The sequence below is a fragment of the Triturus cristatus genome, chromosome 8 (assembly GCF_964204655.1).
Source record: "Triturus cristatus chromosome 8, aTriCri1.1, whole genome shotgun sequence".
NCBI lineage: Eukaryota > Metazoa > Chordata > Amphibia > Caudata > Salamandridae > Triturus > Triturus cristatus.
The window spans coordinates 1,431,742,407-1,431,765,038 of record NC_140591.1 but is presented as its reverse complement, the minus strand read 5'-3'; the positions used below and the strand labels follow the sequence as shown (position 1 = coordinate 1,431,765,038).

Here is a 22,632-nt window from a genome sequence, read left to right as displayed (position 1 = left end):
AATACAAATAACCCCCACAGTACAGTGTAGACCAAAGCTCGGTTCAACAAAAAATTCAAAATCCGATGCCTGAGTACTCTAAATGAGAGTTAGTAAAACACAATACACACAATGCATGCAACATTACACAACTCTTGATGCTCCCTGTAATCACATGAACACTGTGAACACAATACATTCCTAAATCCTCCTCTGTAGACTATACGTAATACAAAAGCAATCACTTCTGCGTCCAAGCATGTTCCCTAAGCAAAAGGGAATAAAATATTACTTACATAAATGCTCCATATATTCACGAAACAAAAGTTTTTTAACATCTGAGACAGTTCAGAATAAACTGCTTCAAATGGAAATTCAGCTCAGAGTATCTCTGCTAAGTTGCCAGCATCAATCCCTTAAATCTTGGATTTCAGCAGTCTTCTAGACAGGAAAATGTCAGTATGAGATTAATACAGCACACCTCCAAGCACTTCTCTGTATCAGTCAAAAAAATCCTTTCATCCCAACAGGTTTTTTTCTTTTTTAAACTTCCTAACTCACAGTTGATTCAACACTCGAAGCTGCTCCTTGCGTGAAACACTGCTCCCGTCATTGACAGACTGTCCTGAGGCATAGCGCCAATATCGGCAACACTCCTCAGTTCTCATACAGCAACATACATAAATAAACCACAAGACACCTTGTTAGTGAAGAAAATTGCTGCAGGTTTATTAGCATAACAAATATGCCAACATGGTTGGTTATCTCACGGGCGATCCAAGGGCAGGCCAGCCCCTATGCCGCCTGCCCGCCTGATGAGCCAAATTACACCGTGGCCGTCGCCAATCGGTGGTTACCAATTTTGGGAGGGGCCACCCCTCCCATCAGTGGACCACCAGTCCATGCCCCTACTCACGCCCCCCAAAAGGTGGGCAGAGTGTTCCAGGCAGACCCCAGTTGCTCAGACCCACAACCGCCCGGACTGGGCTAGGACTAACGGGTCGCCATCGTTCTTCCAGGGGACAACGCTAAGACAACGCTAAGACATCCCTGGGTATCCTTGGCTTAGCACCCTTGTTGTGCTGCTGTATATAGTACCCTTCTGTACCTTGCAGACTCTGGACCGCCCTGTAACTCCTCCACAGCTCTGGGGGTGGCCACCGTCACAACCAGGGCCCCTACCAAGGCAGATATTCCTACTTACATCCTGCTGCTTCCAAGGCCTCCCCAAGGTCCATCAAGAGTATGTCCATGCCCACCCTTGAGAGGTGAACCCCATCCACCTCCCAGCATCCAGTAGGCTTGGCATGAAGTAAACCATGTCTGATAAAGCCAAATCCCCTTTGCTCTGTGAATTTACGCATTGCGCTGTTCGCTCTCCTACGTGAGATCTCAATGGCGTCCCCAGATCGGGCTCCTTGCCACACTGGGTGAGGTGTAATTTCAGACCACCACAGTTCACATGCCCCCAGCCGATTGCTCAACTGACACATGGTGTCCCTCATGTCCTGAAGCAGTACTCTCCTCCCAGTGCAGTCAGGTCATTCCCTCCCAAGTGTATGACCAGATTATGAGGTGGAGCAAACCCACCCCCAAGTCTCTGCTGCAGTTTCCTTATCAGCTCGTTCCAGCGCATACCCGGGTAACTTAGCCACGTTATCTCGGTGGCGGAGAAGCCATGATGCCACTTTTTGTTCTCAGCCCACCGTGCCACTCTAGCGATGCTTGAATGGCCAATTACCCAGACCTTGGTTCCTGGTAAATAAAGAAATGTTGTGTTTGCAAACCATATTTATTGTAAACGTTTACACACTACCAGTCTACATTGCACAACAAACCACATCACTGCAACATCACTTGGCAACCTGGGCCAAAACTGTACACCCTTATACACATAAATGCAAGTTGGAACATTGGGCCTAAGAGTCCTCGCGCCACACCCTTCGGCTCAAGGCCTTATATATCGCTTGTAGCATTGAGACTCCCAGCGCCCCACCTGCTTAATTCGCTCTGGCGGCATCCCTGATAGGAAGGCTGTGGTTGCCGCCCCGATCCTGAAGGAGTGGCTATTGAATCTCTTGCCCACCCCTGCCTGTCCTGACAATTGTAAGCACGCCTGCATAATGTGGTCTACTTGAAACTTCGTAACTGGGGACCCGTCCTCGTCCACAAGGAGGTACCCCGCAATCCCAGGGCGGAGGGCCAAATAAGCCTTGACCAAGAGCAGAGGACAATACCTAGCGTCGTCCAGCCCCTGTAACAGGACCACTCTCCGTTCCCCTGCCTGATCAGTTTTAGATTGTCTCACCACTATCTTGAGACATGAGCTGCAAATGGTAACGTCATTGATATTCAAAGCCACCCCCGAGGTCTCCTGCTTAGATCTGACAACTAGCTCCCCAATCCTAAAGGCCCCGAAAAAGGCCAGCGCAAAACTAGCAGCAAATAGAGATGCTTCAAATCCTGAGCGGGTGGCCCTGGGCAGGCAGTCCAGCATCCCTTGCAGGATCGTATAGCTGATGGGGGACCTATTGTCCGGGGATCGCGGTTCACTCCTTGCCCATCCCTTAAGTGCAGCTTTGATTAAAAATGATTTGGTAGGATCGCTCTGTCCTCTCAACCTGGCGTGATGACTTATGGCAGACAAGTGGCCCAAGATCCAAGGGTGGGATTTCCCGCCATCCTTGGCCCACAGGATAAACTTTTGTACCCTGAGCTCCATAGGTGACCCCTCTTCCTCCCAGGCTCCCATTATCACACAAAATGTGTCCACACAAGACCTGTAACGTTTCACAGTCCTAGGCGCCAGAGACAGCTCACCCAGCCCCCTCAGCCGCTGCTCCACCTCAGAAGAAGCCAAAGATGTTGTGGGAAAGGGGTCATCTCCTCTCTCTCTCTTGGCCACGCCTCCCGGAAACGGCGCCACTAAAAACAAGAGAGAGCATCAGCAGCCACGTTCTGCACCCCTTGAATGTGGCGAGCCCTACAGTCCACATTATTTATCAGGCATGCCCTCACCAGCTCCCTCAACAGGCTCAGCACCAGAGGGCAGCTCGCAGAGTGTGAGTTAATCGCTTGGACAACCGCTAGGTTGTCTGACCAGAACAGGACCCTTTTCGCTGCCAGCACTCCCAGCCACAGGTGGAAAGCTATCACTATGGGGAAGAGTTCTAACACCTTGATGTTGGAAGTGATCTTTCTCTTCTGCCAAGAGTTAGGCCACCTCTCCGCAATACCACTCCCTGTCCAGAATAACCCCGAACCCTTCCCTTCCAGACGCGTCTGTGAATAATGACAACTCTGCGTTGTTGGCCCAAGGTGCCCGCCAGATGACAGACATTTGTAAAAAAAGTACCAACCAACTGGCAGCAGGTGGAACGCCGATTCGATGTCCGCCTTTGCTAACCAGGCCCCCTTGCCCGCCTTCCTGACTAAGTCCAGCGCCACATCCAGTGTACAGTATGACACTGAGAAAGTTCCCTCTTGAAGCCCATGGTTGACAGAATCCCCTTCAGGGTAGGATAGGTGGTGAATGAGTCTGTAAGCCCCAGGTTCCTTTTTGGGTACAACCCCTAATGGGGAGACTACTAATTTGTCGAGGGGGGCTCCCTGAAAGGTCCAGCTACTCTCCCCAAAGCCAGTTCCTTCCTGACTTTGGCCTGCACCACTGCTGGTAGGTCCCTGGCTGACTTGAGGTTGTCTGCCTCTCTGCTTGACAAGGAGACCACAAAAGAAGATAATGAAACCTTCTGAGAACACCCCAGCAATAAAGCCCCATCAATCCTCCCCCGCCTGAGGAGGGGGAGGATGTTGTTCATGATGACTGGTGAAGGCCCTTTGAGTTCATGGAGAGATTGCGCGCAGGGGAATGCCAGGGGCCACTCAACTTAGGTGGTGTGCACATTAAAGAAGAGGCGCAGCGCGGAGGGTCAAGAGCTGGGGGGATCAAATTTTGTGCTATCGAAAGTGAAGCCTCAATTGTCTTGTTTACCATTGGCTGTCGGTTTCCTATCTTGCTTGGAATGACAGGAGGTCGAGGGGTGTTGGCCACCGCACTTGCTGCAAGCATGCTGGAACCTACACATGATGCCCCATGAGCATGCCCCAGCGTTAAAGAGATTGCATGTTCCAGGTGACACCCTTCTAAACCCCCTCTCTGCCCCCACACGAGCCCCTCGAAAGGGCTGCTTGAAAGCTTTTGTGGTTGACTGAGCGTACCCTGTGCAAGGGTGGGACCCCCTCTGCGCCTTAGGCTGCGTCACTATACTCTGCGCCGTGAGGGCCCCCATATGGTCCATCCATAGTTGGACCTCTTTTTGGTCCCACCCCATCTCTGGGCATACCGCCATCTTCTTCCTGAATTCACGGTCATAGTTTAACCACCCTGACCCACCATGTGGATCAACATATTATATTGCACCAGCGCCTGCCTTTGCTCCGGGAATTTTTCCAGGATCACTGACTGGAATATGGAGAAGGCCGAGAGCCAGTTGTCAATAGACTTCTCCGGCCATGGCTGGAACTTGACCTTTTTATCTTCGTCCTTCCCCCCAACCATACGTGCGTCCTGGCCTTCTTGGGCCAGCAGGAGCAGGGCAAAAATGTCTCAAAATTCACGCCTCCAGATGAATTCCTTGACCACAAGCGGAACCTCCCAGGACAAGGAGCGGTGGCCTGACAAGAGCGGCGCATTCGTGACTGGCTTGTGCACTGTTTGCACCACCAGGGGCAGCAATGGGAGGACATTCGCCGCTGTAACAGGCGGGGTTGCTATGAGAGGAGCGACTGGAGGAGCGCTGGGCGCAGCCTGAGTGGTGATGGCAGGCGCCCCCGCTACAGTGGGCCCCCCCACCTGGATATGTTGCGCTCCCGTGGTGCCAGCTCCAGGTGCTGCACCCAGGGGAGTTGAAGTCTGACTGCCTAGCCCTGATACACCCTCCATCCCAGGAGCTCCCGGACCCTTGCTGGTGCCTGGTGAACCAGTCCCTCCCTGTGATCCTACTACGGGTGCACCCACGGTGGGGGGTCGGCTGTTGTACCAGGGGGTGGCTCCCCTATAGGGCCCACGCATTTGCTGCCGCTGCTACCCCTCCCTCCCCATTGTTAACAGAGGTGCCCCCAGCGATAGCGATAGCCCCAGTGAGACCAGCTCTGACCTCTGCCATGAAGCTCGTCAAAGTGTCTGTGAGCTTACCCAAGTCCTCTGATGTTGCGAAGTTCGATTGGGGTGTGCCGATGGCCAGGGGAGATACTAGTCCTGGTGCCAGGGTGGCGGATTGGGCAGGGGAGTGGTGGCACTTCAGGGAATGGCCACGGCCCGAGTCTTGGGTGGCGGTGGGTCTGCCGGGAAGTCCTTGACAGTTGCCCTGCATGTCTGCTTGGACTGAGAGGGGCTCACCTCTATACTAGGCTCCTGCTCTGTGGTCAGGCCCCCACAGACGATACCGGAATCCTTCGGATTGTTTGCCATCAATAGTTCAGTGGCCCAAGCCAATCCCTTGACCAGTTTGACGACTGCTGCTAGCTGTGCGTCTTGGGAAGTGCCTGGCTGGGTTTCCTCCACTTGAGACGTCAACGTAAAAAGGGAAGGGGATCCCTGGCTATCCATAATTATCCTGAGTTCTCCGACTCAACCTGGAACAAAAAACAGCTGTGAGCCACAAAACCCTGACCACTGAGAACAGGCACTCCCAAGATCCTCCTGTTGTCCCTTCAGCAGCGCTCAAACCTGCGCCTGTACTTACAATACTGAATGTGGGCTAACGTGCTTAGATGGATGACGCTCAATGGGTGCTTTGACGAATCTGTGGCGGAGATGAAGAAGAGGTTAAGTTAGCTCTCCCCCCACACCATGGTCTTGCACCCCGTCCCTTCACGCGCCCAGTTTCCTCATGTTGTCCCTTCTGCAAAACTCAACCCTGCGTCTGTACTTACTAGCCTGAATGTGGGCTATTGTCCTTGATGGAAGCCGCTAGGTCAGTATCTCGACGAAATCTGAATACCTGTTGCTTGTTCACTGCCGGGGGGTGGAATTCGGCAAGCCGAGTCGCTACTCCGGCCCTGACCTGCTAGGGGGAAAAATAAGAATGATGAACGGACCACACACCCTGCCTACCCTAGGCAGGTACTGCACCTGTGCGTTAAACCCCTTGTCACTGTGGCCCATCTGCTGCGAAAATCGTATGCAACCTCCTGTTGCCTGTTACAAATCAGCCCTCGTTCCCATTGCTTACCACGCCAACCCTGTTGCAAATGCAGACCGCGTGTCGCCTGTAGACTTGTCGGCGGGCGTTCTCTCTTCGTAGCAGCCCTGGAAGACAAAGCATGAATGAGACAAGCCGCGGACCCCGTAGCCCTAATGCTACTGGTACACGGTGAGCAGAGGAGCCCTGACTCCTGACCAATGGCAGTAAAGCTGTAGGAAATAGAGAAGAGCACCTGCCCCTCACCGTCAAGGCAGGAAAATTGCACGTGAGCCAGACTGTTCTTAACCTAAACACGACTGAACATAACAGGTGGGACAACAACCTATTAATACCAACCCATCTTAAAAGAGATCGCCTCATGAATAACCTGGTACGCCCCGAGCGGGTTCCTGCACGCCCGGGCTCCTCTGCGCGCAGCACATGTTTATGGATGCGCAGGTCCTGTAGCCTACCATGCGCTTCCAAAAGTGGCCCCTAGTTTTTGTTTATATATTGCATATTTATATCGCGACCTCGACCCGAAAGTGAGGAGCACTACAGGAGCACGGTTTTTACATTACACCTATTAGGCACAGGAAAGTAAGAGATTCGCCCAGAATCACCGGAAGTGACGCGACCCCCGAGGCTCAAACCCTGGTTCCCGCACCAACGTCAGCAGCACAAACTCGACCTGACAGTATGGAGCACATACATGAGCCCCGTTTTATACATTGCACATTTAGGCACGGGAGCGAAGTGATTTGCCCAGAATCACCAGGTGTGAACGGGAGTCCCGGCACCAAAGTCGGCAGCGCAAACTCGACCCAAGATAGAGGAGCGCATTTGTGAGCCTGGTATACCAATAGGGGCCAGAGTCGGAAAGCTGGTGGAAGGAGCCAGCTACAACCCGGGGAAGGCCCAGACGGGTAAGACCAGGGGCTAGGGGGAAAGCATGAAGGCCAGGTCTGCTCAGTCTGTTCCCGCCGTGCGGGACCAGCTGCGAACACAATCCGCTGGGCCACCCCCACTTTCCCGCACAGTCCCCTTAAGCCCAATCCCCTCCTGCGCGGCCGTCCCGCGCCTCTACCCCCGAAGGTAGGCGAATGCAGGTGCGGGGTAAAGGCCCAGAAGGCATTTGTACCCTTGTCCCCCCCACGGCCGAAAGTGACGCGGCCAGCTGACCCCCTGGTCCCTAGACCAGGGAGCCTAGTCTGCTGACTCCTGTGCCTTCCTGTGGCACTAAGGCGGCAGCCTTGTTGGAGGGTCCCCTACGTGGCCCCCCCAGGCAGCCTTGGCAGAGTTTTCTCTCCTTCTCCTGCCACGCCATTCACACAGAAGTCCTCTTTTTATTTTTACAGCTGGCACATCACTTACTGAAGATGCCTCACACACTTGCCAGACACTTAGCTACTGATTGGGATTTAAGGCTGAAGAAAAGTCGGCACTGGTGATAGATATCTCCTTAGCTATAAATGCATTTACGCCTGCAAAAAACCCCTTTGTGAATTCTTAGCTGACGTAAAAAAGGTAAATTTGGTCATAAATGTATTATTGGAAAGTGGGTTATAAGAAGTGGTATCTACCACTGTCAATGAGGCCACTAACACAGTCTACGGCTCAGTACAGCTCTCAATAAATTATTCCCATGATCAACCTTTGGTTGCTTGGCTGCAAGAAGAGCAGGCAGGCTCGGCTTAGGAGACAGGTATGTGAAGAATTTAAAAAACACTAATTCAGTGAATAATTAAAGCACAACACACAATAAAAGTCCCACACTCTTTAAAAATTCATATCTCTGGTTCCCTACATTGGATTTTTGTCATTTTGGTGACATTTTAAAGATAAAAATATTTTCTTGCTTTACTTGCCTTTTTTGCTCGTTTTTCTGCCCTTTGTTTTGCCGTGTTCTGATTATTTTTCTGCCCTCTGTTTTGCTTTTCCTGCTCATTTTTCTGCCCTCTGTTTTGCCTTTCCTGCTCATTTTTCTGCCCTCCATTTTGCCTGTACTGCTCGTTTTTCTACCCTCTGCTTTACCCTCTCCTGCTCTATTTTGCCTTTTCTGCCCTCCATTTTGCCTTTTCTCCTCATTTTCCTGCTGTCCGTTTTGCCCTCTTCAGCTGTTTTGCCTTTTCTGCAAATTTTTCTGCTCTCTGTTTTGCCTTTTTCTGCCCTTTGTTTTGCTTTTTCTGTCCTCTGTTTTGCCTTTTCTGCTAGTTTTTCTGCCCTCTATTTTGCCTTTTCTGCTTGTTTTTTGGCCCTCTGTTTTGCCTTTTCTGCCTGTTTTTAATGCCCTCTGTTTTGCGTTTTTCTGCCCTGTGTTTGGCCTTTACTTCTCGTTTTTCTGCCCTCTGTTTTGTCCTCTTCTCCTCTGTTTTGCCTGTTCTGCTCTCTGCTCTGCCTTTTTTGCTTGTTTCTTCCTGTTGTTTCCGTAAGACCTGGCTTTTTGATGCTTCCTCGCACCCCAGCACCTAGATACCCCTAGGAGTGACAGTGCTGCGCTCTGCAAATGCTGATTGATTGATTGATTGATTTACACTTAACCAACATTGCTAGATAAGGTCCATCATTTTGTAATGCTATATGTGTCACTGAAACCAGACTATCTCTCTTGACCCCATAAATGCAAGCTTTTGCACTAGAGGTCTAGTCTCTTCTGGCTCACTCAGAAGAATAGCCATGATGCATGTTCTATCCTACCCTTTCTTCCATAAGGTAGAATTGTCCTGCTTAGACCACAAATGGAATTTGCAACTCTTGCAATGCAAAAGGTCTATTTTCAGAAAACAGGCACCCCATCCTCATGCAACTCTTCTTATCCATCTGGTGACTGGCATATCCTGTGTCATCCTGTGACAGTAATCTTTACTGAGGTATCTCTTGTGCATATGGCTAATGCTTAGTATTATTGTAACCACCACTGCCATATATGCCGCATAAGTTGGGCCATATACACGTTTCCTTTTAGCAAGTCCTCACCTGCCAAGAAGATGTCTATCCAAGCATCCTGGGTGTGCATCAAATCCAAAGCAGTATTCTCTACATGTCGTTCTTGTGTGAATTACCCTAATAAATGCTGCAGTGGTGAGGCTATGTATTACTATTCAAAGACAGGGAGGCCCAAACTTCTGTTATCTTAAAGTAGCTTTAGGAGTCTTATGTTCTCTACTGCACTTTACCATCCATATTAATTTGACTACTGACTGATTCTAATCTCCTCACATACCTAAAATGATCTATCTTTCACTTCACTTCTAACTCTGCTAAAGCTTGTATGTCCATCCCCACTACACCATCCAGTGCAAATCCTGTTGATTTACTTCAGTGTATTTTTAATTCCAATATTGTCACAAATTCATCCAGTTACTCTAACAGGATCTGAACCCATGGTGCACATTGACACGACTTGTGTAGACGTTCCCACTCTTTTGCCTTAGTCTACCAATTCTCATGTAAGCCCACCTGGCAACAGCACCATCACCAATACAAATGGGAGTGGTGAAAGGGGACAATACTTGTGACTATCCCTTTCCCGGCCCTCACTCATCACGATTGCTCTTGCAGTGGGCACTGTTTAAAGAAGTTGGATCCATCATATGAAATTTGTTTCAAAATCCACATGCTTCAACATTGCTATCATGTACTGCTAGCTGAGCCTATTGATCATTGTTTCCATATCTAATCCTGTTACCATGAACCCTCCCCATTCAGCCTCCAGATGATGCATAAATACCTCATTGTTAGGCTTGAAAAATGCAGAACCAGGCAACCAGAATCATCCTGAACCTTCATAATTATGATGATATCAGACCAACTTTAAATGCCTTATACTCAGCAACGGCTTCTCCGCTATGGTGGAGGAGCGTCGCCCCTCCAGCCAGCAGTTGCACAACTTGAAAAATAAAACGATAATCAACCATGTTCTTTATCACTGTATTTTTCTCTTACTGTGGATCTTGGGGGCGGGGCCAGGGGATGACGGGCACTGCGGGGGAGTGGTGGGCACTGTTATCAGTGCGAATGACGATTTGGCCGACTGTCCAAGCCATTTCTATTCCATTCCCTTTCATGCTGAAATGGTCCAATTCCTGCTTAGAATTGGTCTTAGCTGAATCACAAGTCTTGCAGTACTTCCACCCTCAACCTCCAAGCCACTGTATGTGCCCTTTGTCTCCCCCAGAGAACAAGTGATCTGACAAAGTCCTGACCATATCTGACCTTAATGTGGTTACATTTGTGACTCATCAACAGATACACAATTCTGCTGTGTGAGCAGTGTGGTGCTCACAAGAAAGAGTAGATTTAAGCTGCTGGGATCATATTCTGCCAAACGTTTGCTAATTTGGCTTTTTTCAGAATCCTATCTAATGTGTCTCAGATTCTTCATCTTTTGTGTGTGTATCTGGTGATTGCCTATCCCATGTGTTATTTAATGTACAGTTTATGTCGATAACACATACCACTGTTAATCCCAAATATGGAGTATGATACACCCGGAAACATGTGGCTCAATTCACGTAAAGGGTTGGAAAAGTACAGCTGACGGCTCCTCTTCAACATACTTTTGCTACTTTTTGAAATTTTCAGGGTTGCGCCTGAAAAGCAGGTATCAAGGTGTATCCTGGGAAGGTCACGTGACCATTCCAGCAGGATCCTATTTCTGTTGTGCAGAGTTCTCCATTACAAAGATCTGAGCATAGGGAATTAGATCCACTGTGAAAATGCATTTGTTTTATAAAAACCGTCTTCCGATGGAAATATTTCTCCCCATGCAGAAACCTCTTGCTGTACACCTCAAGCAACCCTGGCATGATCAATTTCCCTTCTCCCTGAATAAGGATTTACACTAGCCCAGGGCTGGAGTGAAGATGCACCTATTATGAGGGTGAAAATAAAAGGGAGAGGAGTTTGGAAATTCCCCAAAAGTATGGGTTGTGAGCCTGCCCAAATATTTATGGCAAACCACACCTGGAACGCCCGCATCCCACCCACTGAGTGGGATTTACAGCTATAGAGATGTCTAAGTCCCAAGAATGGGTTTACAGCTGCAAGGAAATCCTTTCTGAATTCCTAGAAAGCATAAACAAAAAGGGCAAACTCGTCACAATTCTATGTTTATGACCGAATTTACCTTTGTGAATAAGACGTTTATTTTCTGATACTGAATGTTGGATAATTGCTGTTTTTTACATTAAAGTCTGACATGGAGTACAAAGCAATTGCAAATGGAAAATATAACTATTGAAATATCTGGCATCTCCTAGTGACAACGGCCTTTTCTGATTAAAAAAAGTAGTATCCTCACTTTTTCAAAAGTTCTTCAAATTGCATTTGTCAATAGCCAAAATAATAAGTCAAACGAGAAGATACTTATAGATTCTGTAAGCAAACTCTATTGATCAGTGGAAATATGGGCTGTTTAAATCACAAGTTTCTTTCGTCCGGGGTCCTAGTCCGTTTAGTACAAAGGAAGGCAAGCCAAGTGTACAGCTCCCAGAATGCATCAGCAGCGGCGGCTCTCGCAATGGCGGAAGAGCATCGCCCCATTGGCTCAGAGCCAGCAGCTGAAAAATAAAACATTATTTTAAAGTTGTTTTATTTTTTAGCTGCTGGCTAAGCCAGCCTGTGCAGGGAGGGGCAGGGCTGGGGTCGCAAGGAGGAGGGTTTGTGCCCTTCTAAATGCACATGTCTCTCTGGCTGGCTGTCTTAGGCCGGCCAAACAGACATGTGCAGTTAGATGTCTCAACCTGGCTGATTCCACAGCCGGGTGGAGAAACGGCACAGACTCACTTTGCCTGAGCGGGGCGTCTAAGCAGCCCGCTCAGAACAATCCCTGTGCTTCTCTCATGGCATGAGAGCAGCGTCTGCATTGGTTGGGGAGGCTGTCTCTGGGTCTGTCGGGACTCGGAGCAGCAGGAGAAGCGTGAGGGAGCAGCGGGAGAAGAAAGAGGTGGCCGCAGGATCAGGTAATTCTTTTTTGTTTTAATACACTCCCACTCCACCCCCTGATGCTGCTGCCCTGCCACCCCTCCCTGCTGCATATAGCTGTGACTGTGCATTAGTTTGTGCAATAAAAGGCTAGGATTGCAAATATTGTTTAATATATAATAAAATGTAAGTTCGCTGGCCAAGAGCTCTTCTTGGGAGCCTTTCGCCTGTTTTCTTTAATGCGGAGGTCGCTGATCACCAAGGCTGCCTGGTCTTTATTCCACTTCATGCCGCTTTCTTCCACCAACTACACTTCGTAGCAGGTTTTGTATCATTCAAGTTTTCTACATTTGTCACTGCTGTTCTACCTTCCACTTCTTTCTTTCTCCCTTTGCTGCCTTTCTCTCGTTTGCTCTGCTTCAATATCTGAATGTGAAATTTAAGTCCTGGTCTCCAAAAATGAATGCCGGTGGCCACCGCCTACAACCACCAGCGCAGACGGAGCACTGGAAGCAAAGTCTGGAGTGACATAGAGTAAGGTGTCCATCCTAACGGCAGGAGGTAGGATGCCTCGGTCCAGGGAACAGACAAACTCAAATAGCCTTAATAGGTGCCAACACTGGGTCCCCCTTTAAAAGGGGAGGGACTAATAAATGTGGAAGTATGCTGGTACTTGACAAAGGCAGCTCTATAGCAGGGGTTTTACTATAATGGGGGATTCACAAGCAGAATTGTGGAGGTCAAGATGACCAATCACAGCTTTCCTTTGGGAATAATCAACTCATTACTTGCACAGACTCAAGTCCATGTTAGTGCATGCTTACATCTTTGCTTGAACCGACCCATTATTATTAATGCCATCATTACCATCTCTACCGCCATTGGTAAATTACAAAACAACAGCAGATCGGCAGTGAGCTCCAAAGACTTCTGCTGTGTCTTATTCTTGGCATACTCATAACTTACTATGGAACTTTGGGAGTAAGCCCAGAATATTCATGGCTCACTCCTGGAATAGAGTGGCAAGTCATGAGTACTAAAAACGTAAGTAACACCTACCCACACCAAAATATTTCTGAATCAGGTTCTTGATAAGTAAACAAGGTGAGTGAGGACTGCATTTCAGTGTCACTTAATATCAACAACAAAAACCGCTACCAAAAGAAACCACTATGATGTATATTCCTTTCGCAAACCAAAAGAATTAACTCTCAAAGTAACTGACTGTTTTTGAACATTTACCTATAGTGCCCAGGACAATGTCTCAATATTTGTACAAGTGACAGCGCACCAGCGGGTGTATAGAGTACTGGATTGCTCCACTGAGAAGCGAGGAAATTGAGGGCCCTACACGTTTCGGCCCAGTTTGTACAGTTCCTTTGAATGTCTGCCACATCGTGCTCCGGCTCATGTAAAAGTGCATTTAACGGACCCATTACTCTCAGTAAAAATGCTATGTGATCCACCTTTGGATGAGACAGTCAGAAGCAGCCCTCAACTAGCTGCCAACACCTGGCACCTAGGTGAACCATGCAATTGGTGTCCCCATCATATTTTTAAAGCTCGCATTTTTTATTCCCCCTGGGTTTTGATGCCCCAATTATGTTGGAACCCTAGATCACATCCTAGTTCACTTATATGGATGGGCAGCCTGGAAAGATTCCCAGAATCAATATTTATTCTTTTGCAATCAACCAACCAACATTAATACTAGTTGTCTTGCTGTTCACTCTTGTTTATTGGGTCACCATGTCTTTGGTTACTCAAGCGATCACAGTGTGGAAATATTATCCGTACCTATTTGGGTGGGTTGTGCCTGTGTTATTTACCAGTGTGTATGAATACTCCTTTTCATGGAATACCTGGGTACAGGAAGCAGCCACAGTTCAATTACCGCCCTACACTCCTCCACAACTTCCAGCAGGGATAACACGCAAAGACATCACATCCATGTCCACGGAAACCAAAAATAGTCTTTCCTTTCATATGTTCCGCCAACTTACCCCTTTCTGGTCGATCATTCCAGGTTTGGAGTTGAACTTCACCGTTTTCAACCGCGCTCTCTCTTTCCTTTCAACCCTGGGGAAAATCCGAGAGAAGAACACGTCACACGATGGCAAGTAAAGAGGGCCAAAATAGCACATAAATACCTCAAAGCATGAGCTTACTTTGCTATACAATGACCTGAGAGTCAGTGGTGGAGACCCCAGGGGGAAACATTTCAGGCATATCGAACTTCAAACATATTTGATTGCTTTCAGCGTGCAAACTACTGTTTTGCTGGATGTTCAGACTGAGTTAAAGATTCTTGGGACCCCCCATAAATCAGTTTTCGGGAAGTTTGTTGAATTGCTGGAAAATGAGCCTTGAACATTGTTCTCTTCTTATTGGGTAACGTACTTAAGAGCTCGGTGGCGCAGTGCCTCATGGGAGCTATATTTCCACCAGAGCACCTGCCGATGAATTGGCAACAGGCAGAGGGGGAGACGGAAAGCCACCCGGGGACAGATTGTATCCGTTCCACGTTTCTTTATGGGGTTTCGCCGCGCCCTTATGGTTGCATTAAATGGGAAACTAAGAAATGGCTGTTCCGTAACAATGTCAATAAGTATGTGAGCTGGTGTGTGACAGGAATGTGGAAACCAGGAGAATGTCTCCCTGCAAACAATGTGGGCACAGAATAAGTCATAAAAGATAGAAGGTAAGTACGGCAAATTACTCAGGAATTTATAATAATAAGGACTGGTTTGCATACACAACTTCATATTATAGCTTTTGCATCTATAACTGCACTAAATAACGCATGTTGTTATTACCCAGTTTAATGGTACTCTGTTTACTGACCTCGGAAGGATGTAGGGATGAGTTGGCCCCGCCAGCATTCGAACTCGTGGCTAGTCGGTCACAGCAGAGATTTGTAATAAGAATAAACTTTATTGAACCACTGGGCAAATGCCCCATTCGTTCACACTATCAGGTTACAGTCAACTAAGAATAAAACGAACAGACACATTTACAGTGGTATACACTGAGGAAGAGACGCCCGCCAAGAGCCGGACATGGAGTGACGGGAGGGTATTCTATGACATCATCCCCTCCCTTTACTCTGCACCACCCAGCACTGTGCTTTTGCTGTCTCCTACACCACTGGACCTCTCCCCCCCCCTGCCCCCTCCCCACCGCGCCAGTCACCGCTTAATTCGATTACATCCGCGCTCCAAGGACACACCATGCCCTACAATAAATGGCTCGTCATCGGTGAAACCCAGCAGCGCTTCATCCGGGACCTGCGCAAATGCCACTATCGCCCAATCAGGCCTGAGGATGCCCGAACAAGACAGAGGCTTCCGGGCTGCCTCTGTGCGATGGAAACTCCAGCGCCATGCACTGGTTATGTCAAACAAGAATACAATGTCCAAACGCGTGTGCCCTATAATGTTCACAGGGTCAAAGAATGCAAATGAATACTCTCAGATAGTTGAGATAACAGCAAGTCCATGCCTCAGATGTCCAGTGTTTCCCCATCAGACATCAACACCCTGTCTCTGTACCAGCAGCGCGTGCCCGTCCCTCTGACCTCCACTGCAACTCTTCTGCCCCCATCTCTACCCATTGGGCACTCTATGCCGATCTGCATACCAACGACAACCTTTCAGATCCCATATTTTGATCTCAGCATCGCGAAGTTTACCCCCTTCAGCCTCGAGCCATTGAGTGGTTCTGAACTCCGCGGATGGCACATAAATGCAGCATACCGCAGATAATACGGCACAGACAGCCGTGGCAGCATATCTACCATTTCATTTCATTTCAAAATAGCTTTATTCGATTTAAAAGAGAAATCATAAAAGCACATTACAGTTAATACAAACAATAAAACACGAAAAACTCCATGATAAAAAGTCCAAATGCATGACACTTTAGGTGAATGATGTTGAAAACCCGAAATGAGTTTAAGCCATGGAGGATCTACATCTAATAATAAATGTTAAGAACCTCGATACTGCTTTTATGCAGATTTCATCTTCCAATAAAAGTAACTTAAAGAAGGCAGGCCTGCATTGTCTCAATCCCCATGTCTTTAACAGAGGTTTCAAATATCTCTTTCTCCCCCATGCGTAAAGTTTACAGAATAGAATACAATGAATAGAGGATTGTGTTGAACGTTCATCGCATGGGCAATTGGTTAGGCTAGTCGACCAATCATTTATTACTGGAAAAGTTATCAACCTGAAAAAACTACCAGTTCTCAGTCGCGCTAGTAGCATTCTATTATAACTAGACAGTTCTGGGGATAAGTATAACTGCAAGCCGGGGCCCTGTAGTAATAAGTGATGTTGAATTACAGAAGCCTTTTTTCCCTCCACAAGCCATCGTTGATTCTCAAGGTAATTAAGACAACGTTCTTTCAAGGCTTTCCTTGAGATTGTGGTTAGGGTAGTGGGAGTAAAGAAAAATAATGGGTGACCTATATTTATCTTAAAATCCTTAATAAAGGAGAGCCACTGGATGTTTTTTGCTCCCTCATATTTAATGCAGTCCGCTATGATTGCTCTGTTAAAAGCGGTAGCCTTGGAAGTCCATACCTTATGCCACAACAATATGGGGATAATTTTAATTAGGTCTAAAATGTAGACCATGTCCAATTCCTTGTGGCAAACGTATGTGGAGGTGGATTTGGGGACTGCAAGAAGATAACGCAGGAAAGAGTTTTCTTTCACCTGAATCTCCCTGCAGTCTGCAACCCCCCAGATACCAGCTCCATAAATGGCAGTTGATATACATTTAGCTTTGTAGATGTCCAACAGAATTCGGACTGGTCTGCCCCCCAATTTATTAGCAAATTGCATTATTGCTCCCATCGCACGGGCAAAAGCAAGGTTCCTAGTGCCAACTGCAGTATTCCAGGTGCCTCTTTTATTAAAAACAATACCAAGGTATGAGAAGGTGCTTGTTTGTTCTAGCTTGGTCTTTTCTAAAAAGGTGTTACAGGAGATCTTATTTTTTGTTGAGCAACACATGGTAAGTGTTTTCCCAATATTTATTTTTAGACCTCTGGATCTCATGTATTCTGAGAAACTTGTAAACGCCTTTTGGAGGCCTACTTGGGTTCTTGCCATTATAACAGCGTCGTCTGCATACAATAAAATTGGCACCGCCGTGTCGGCAATTTTGGGGTAGTCTACATCTAAACTCATTAAAAAATCTGCCACACCATTGATGTACAAATTAAAGAGAAAGGGTGCCAAAATGCAGCCCTGTCATACTCCTTTCATTATTGGAAATTCTTTTGTACATTCACCTTTCTTGCCGAAACGCACCTTTGCTCCTGTCCCTCTATATAATTCTTTGATGAAATTGAGAATGTTTAGGTCAATGCCAAGACTTATTAGAGTATCCCACATGATATTGTGGCTCAAGCAATCGAAGGCCGAACTAAGGTCTACGAATGTCTAGAACAGGTTACCCTTTTTTGCCACGACATATTTACCAGTTAATATGGCCAAGTTGAGTCCTTGCTCGACGGTTCCCAGTCCTGGCTTGAATCCATATTGAAATTTAGACAGGACGTCTCCGTCTTTGGCCCATTTTTGCAATCTATTTAGGATAATTCTTCCTGCCACTTTCATCAGGGAGTCGAGTAACGAAATAGGCCTATAGCATTTAGGGTCACTTCGATCTCCCTTTTTAAATATGGGGACCACTTTCGCTTCCTGCCATGTGAGAGGGAATCCTTTATTATTGTAACTATTTAACACATTTGTAAGAAGCGGGGCCCATAGGGGAATATTATCCTTGTAAATATCTATGGGGATTCCATCGGGTCCTGGGGCTTTGTTATTAGAACTTTCCATTAATGCAAGTTGAGTCTCTGCAATGGAGAAATAAATCCCCAATGGAAAAAGACAGGGGGGACAGGCTCGCTAACAGTCGTCTGTATGTGGCAAATACTTTCTAAGTTAGCCAGTTCATCTTTTTTGTATAACTGGGTAAAATGATTTACCCATACAGTCTCCTCGATGGCAATATCTATCGAATCAGTTTTCATATCGACAAAGAAGGGAGCGTTTACAGCCTTCCAGAAGGCGATATTATCTGCCATGTTACATGCCTTTACTAAGGCATCCCACGCTGCCTCTTTTAACTCCCTTCTCCGTTTACATAATACAATTTTTTAAGATTTTCTAGCATATCTAATTTCTTGCCGGTTTTTAGGTGTTTTTTTAAGGGACTGTTTCAACATGGCGTGTGCTTTGCTACATTCCACGTTGAACCAGCCCTCACCCTTCTGTCTCTCATCTGCCCGGACTGTTTTTGTTAATTTATTGCCAATTAATACTTTGATATTCTGAAAAGCTGCGATAACCGCAACTGGGTCAGATAATTCCTCGAGACACAGCATAAAATTGCTAAGTTGATCCGTTATTAGAGTCTGGAGAAAATTTGTAGGGTCTACCTTACGCCATTTTATTGCGTAGCCGTTTGTTCTCGCCAGTGATATTGCATGACAGTACAAATTTTCGACTACGTTGGGTGTCCGTCTACTGGCCAGCCCACTGTTAAAGGTTAAACTAATCGGGAAGTGATCGCTCAATGCGATATCTTCTGTCTTAAACGACAGCACGCTGCTATGGTAATTTTCAGTAACCAATATGTAGTCTATAATAGTATGCCGGTCCCTTCCACTAAAAGTTGGTTTAAAATTAACCTGGGGGCTGCATAATACGTTTGCAAAACCCAGGTTCCAATCATAAATTAGATTGTTAAAGAGATTGCCCAGCCTGGAATGCTCATAATGTGTGCAGGGGTCACCCAGGGCGTTAACCATTCCACATATCGCCATGCAGTGCTACGTTAGAGCACTATATGCCAACGACTTCCTTTACCACATAATTTTTCTGACACATATATTGATCTCGGCACTGTATAAGGGGCACTGACCCAGGCGCTTTATGTTGGGACAGTGTCGAAGTGACGTCTAGTCATTATTTCATTTTGTGTCATATGCGTCATTTGCACGAGATTTATGAATTATTCGATCACCTGAACTCAACAAAGGGTCTCGTGATCGAAGTCCATCTGCATGACGCCCCTTCATGTGATATTACATTATATGATATTACTCAGGACAAAGTTAATGCATTGTCACGTGTGTGATGTTATTTCCTATGATGTCATGGAGCGGGGAAGGGGCACTGTGCCTGCAATCTGACTTCCACTGCGCAAATGTTCTTTAGCTAATTGGACGCCATTTAGAGAATCGTGCCATCGTCTTCAGACACATTTACAGCGTGCCTCTTTCGAATGTAAGATGTATCATCCACACATATCTGCTTTATTTACCTTTGACATGTAAGCTGGCAGCATACGTGTCGAATTGGGGCAGTGGGAAGGGGGCTGCTGTGACGAACCAACATAAACTAGTTAGCCGATGATAAAATTCTTCTGAAAGGCGATTTGCCCCCTCTGTGAAATGTTCCCTTTCTTTCTTCACGGTGTTGCTCAAGGCTCGCCTTACTAAGAGTACATTTACGTCTGTGCACTTTGACTGCAAAAGAACAGGGCTGTAGTATAGGTTGTTTACGCTTGCATGAAAAAGACCGCTACAGATGTTAGCTGTCTTCTGCTGTCATTTGATTCTAAAAGGAGCCGCGGCACTTTGCGGATACCAACCAGAGCAACACTTTGCTTTCTCTGTAAAAGGATTATATCTGGAGCTCGGTTGGATGCGGCCTGCATTAATTTCACCCTGGGACAGTGTGACTGATCAGACCAGCACATGGGAAGGAAGTCATTTCGAGCCCCCCTGAGGCTGCAGCAGTGGGTAGAAGGCTGTGAGTGAGGATGTGGAGGGACTGACAGGTACGGGGGGGGGCTGAAAATAGAGTCTGAGCTCCACAGAAAGTTCATATGATAAAAGTGAACAACCTGTAATTGTCATGGTGGCATTTGCATAATTCAGAGCTACAACATTGGGACTGATTCACAGCATTTGTGTAAGTGCAGGGACATCTTAAGGATTTCTGGGGCCCTGGGACAAACGTATATTGGGTGCCCCTGTTGGGAAAAGTTTTCAATTTATGATCCAGTTTCAGCTCTTTCATGCCCTCTTTGGCCAGGCCATTGACAGTGCACAGGCACACTCATCCACATTCTAAATAGGTTTAAATCTAATGTTAAGGGAGTAATGTGTGCTTTCAATACTATGACACAGTAGCAGCTCATTAATATTGCTGCAAATAATCTCTGTGACACCCTCCCATTTGTCATATGCGTGGTCCTGTTTTGATCTGAAAGAAACTTTTTAAAATGTATTTTGTGTGAAGCAACATGTCCCGAATAGACTCTCACACATCACCCATATTACAAATAAATGAAAGAAGTATTCAAGGTCACCAGGACAAGAGTCTCTGCAGAAGAGTGCTGCCCTATCAGGGCGCCTTCTGAGAGGCTGGGGCCCCGGGCCACAGCCCACCTTGCCCATGCCTTAAAACGTCTCTGACTCACTTCCAAGAGAAGTCCTGGCTTACTCGTGGATTTCAGGAGTAAGGCAGGGTTACTCCTAGCTTACTCCTAGGATTCAGAATTACTACTGGAGTACATTACAACAAAATATTTGTGTCCACAAACATCAACACAGAGCCGAGATAAGGGAGAACAGTCAACGGAATGAACATCTCCCGCCAACGTTGTGTGACGTTCCTTCCATGTGCTGGTAACCGCTGGTCCTCCCTGTCCAGTTCTCACATTTTCTGAAAACATCAAATGCACCACCACCGCGACAGGGGGTTGTAGAACTCTTTAGTTTTCTCAAGAATGAGGCCAACTAGCATGTTTGAGGCATCATAGGGAATTATGTCACATGACGTTTGGCTACGATGACATCACATGAAGTGACATTGTGAATGAAAAATAAGCCCCAATACACTTACAATGGAGCAAATAACATCAAATTGTGTTGACGTGATAAGATAAGCAGCATTCCAAATAAAATGTGGAAAATATATAATCTCCATATATTTCAGGAGCAGAGTCATTCTTTAGACTTCTGCTCTGGCACGACAGGGGCTTCATTAGCCTCCCCACCCTTCCAGCAAAAGAGATTCGTCTGTATCACTGCCTGTCAGCAGCTGCACCACACACATATAATAATATCTACATACAGTTATATCTGGGTGTCAGGTTGGTACTCTCTTCACTATGTGTGAGAATCAGCTCTCTGTGAAAGTTCAACACAACCCGGAGTTGTGTGATTCTCACACCAGCAGGTGCAGCTTTATGACTTTCTTTATGTGTGCGGCAAACACTGCCTTCGCAATATGGAGAGTTCTGGAAGGCCTACTTTCACTATGTCTGATTAATTCTATTTTGATCACTCCTTACCTGGTGGACTTCACTTCTCGGCTGATGGAAGACCGACTCAAAGGTTTTGCATTATAACAGCATAGTTGCACAGGTCCTTTCTGCCGATGTGCAAACTCCCCAAGTTTTTGTTTTCTTCAATTCAATGTTTGATCTTTTCTGAGGATGTCGGCATCTGTTCTAGGTGCTCACCATGTTGAAACTCCATTTAATTTTCCTGATCTGCCACAGATGATGTGCAAAACAGGGATGTTTGACGGAAGGATTGGAATAGTTGCAAGGCATTGATAAGATGAGAATTAAGGAAGCAATGAGAGCGGTGTGGCAGAGATCGCCTAGGAAATTAAAGATGGCATGATAAATAAAAGGACAAAAATCCAGTAAAGAGAACCAATAAGGGGAACTGGAGGCATACGTTTGGAAAGGTTTAAGGCAAAAAGCGACAAGAAAAAGTAAAGTGCCAATCAGCAGTTACTGTTCGTGCTTGATCAGGACCTAGGTGTGATTTTGGGCCGACCGTGATGGAGCATAGCTCAAATGCACCAAATGGGTTTGTCCCAGTCAAAGATTTTACCTTCTAACTTAGTCCGTGAAATGGAAGTTGAAATCCTCCAACCGGGCAAGGTTGCAGCCTGTATCTTCCAAAGTCCTCGGGAAGCTAGATAGCGGCTAGACAAAGCTATTGGTTTTGGTAGGCAAACCTCGGAGCGGGAGAAATTCAAATTTTGAAGCTGCTAAAGCCAGAAGCCAGAGCCTTCCACAGTGAAAATAGTCTTCGAGAGCTTGTCACTGTAGGGACTGCAACATTACATTTCTTTATGTCCTGATTTCAAATACTTGGCGCCATAAATTTTGGGCTACATGGCCTACTGAGGGGTAATATTTAGAAGGCAGGTTTTCCCCTGCCCAAAGGGTTATTTGGACCAGTTGCATCGCAGGTTTACACTGCAGCCATTTGGCTACATTGGTAGGCCCAAAGCCATGTTTTCCTCGTCACACTAGTGGATGGCAAAACATGTTCTACTGTCTACAGGTGACATTTAACTTTCTATGTCATGGGTGTAGTTTCCGCACCACAAACCAGGAGAGTCAAATATGCCAATAATGAACTAGCCTGTTTTTACATGTTTTAGAGGGTCATAGCACATACACTGAACAGCAGTGTCCCAGTGTGCAGAAT

The 22,632-nt window shown here is 46.7% G+C and overlaps 1 protein-coding gene across 4 annotated transcripts in view; it reads right to left on the bottom strand.

The window, feature by feature from the left end:
• DLG2 (discs large MAGUK scaffold protein 2) overlaps positions 1-22,632 on the bottom strand; it is a 4,361,751-nt gene that overhangs the window by 266,281 nt on the left and 4,072,838 nt on the right. For all 4 annotated transcript variants that reach the window (XM_085623221.1, XM_085623223.1, XM_085623224.1 and 1 more), the window contains one exon: positions 14,093-14,168. In XM_085623221.1, the coding sequence (XP_085479347.1) occupies positions 14,093-14,168 (76 nt within the window). The remainder of the gene's footprint in view (positions 1-14,092; positions 14,169-22,632) is intronic.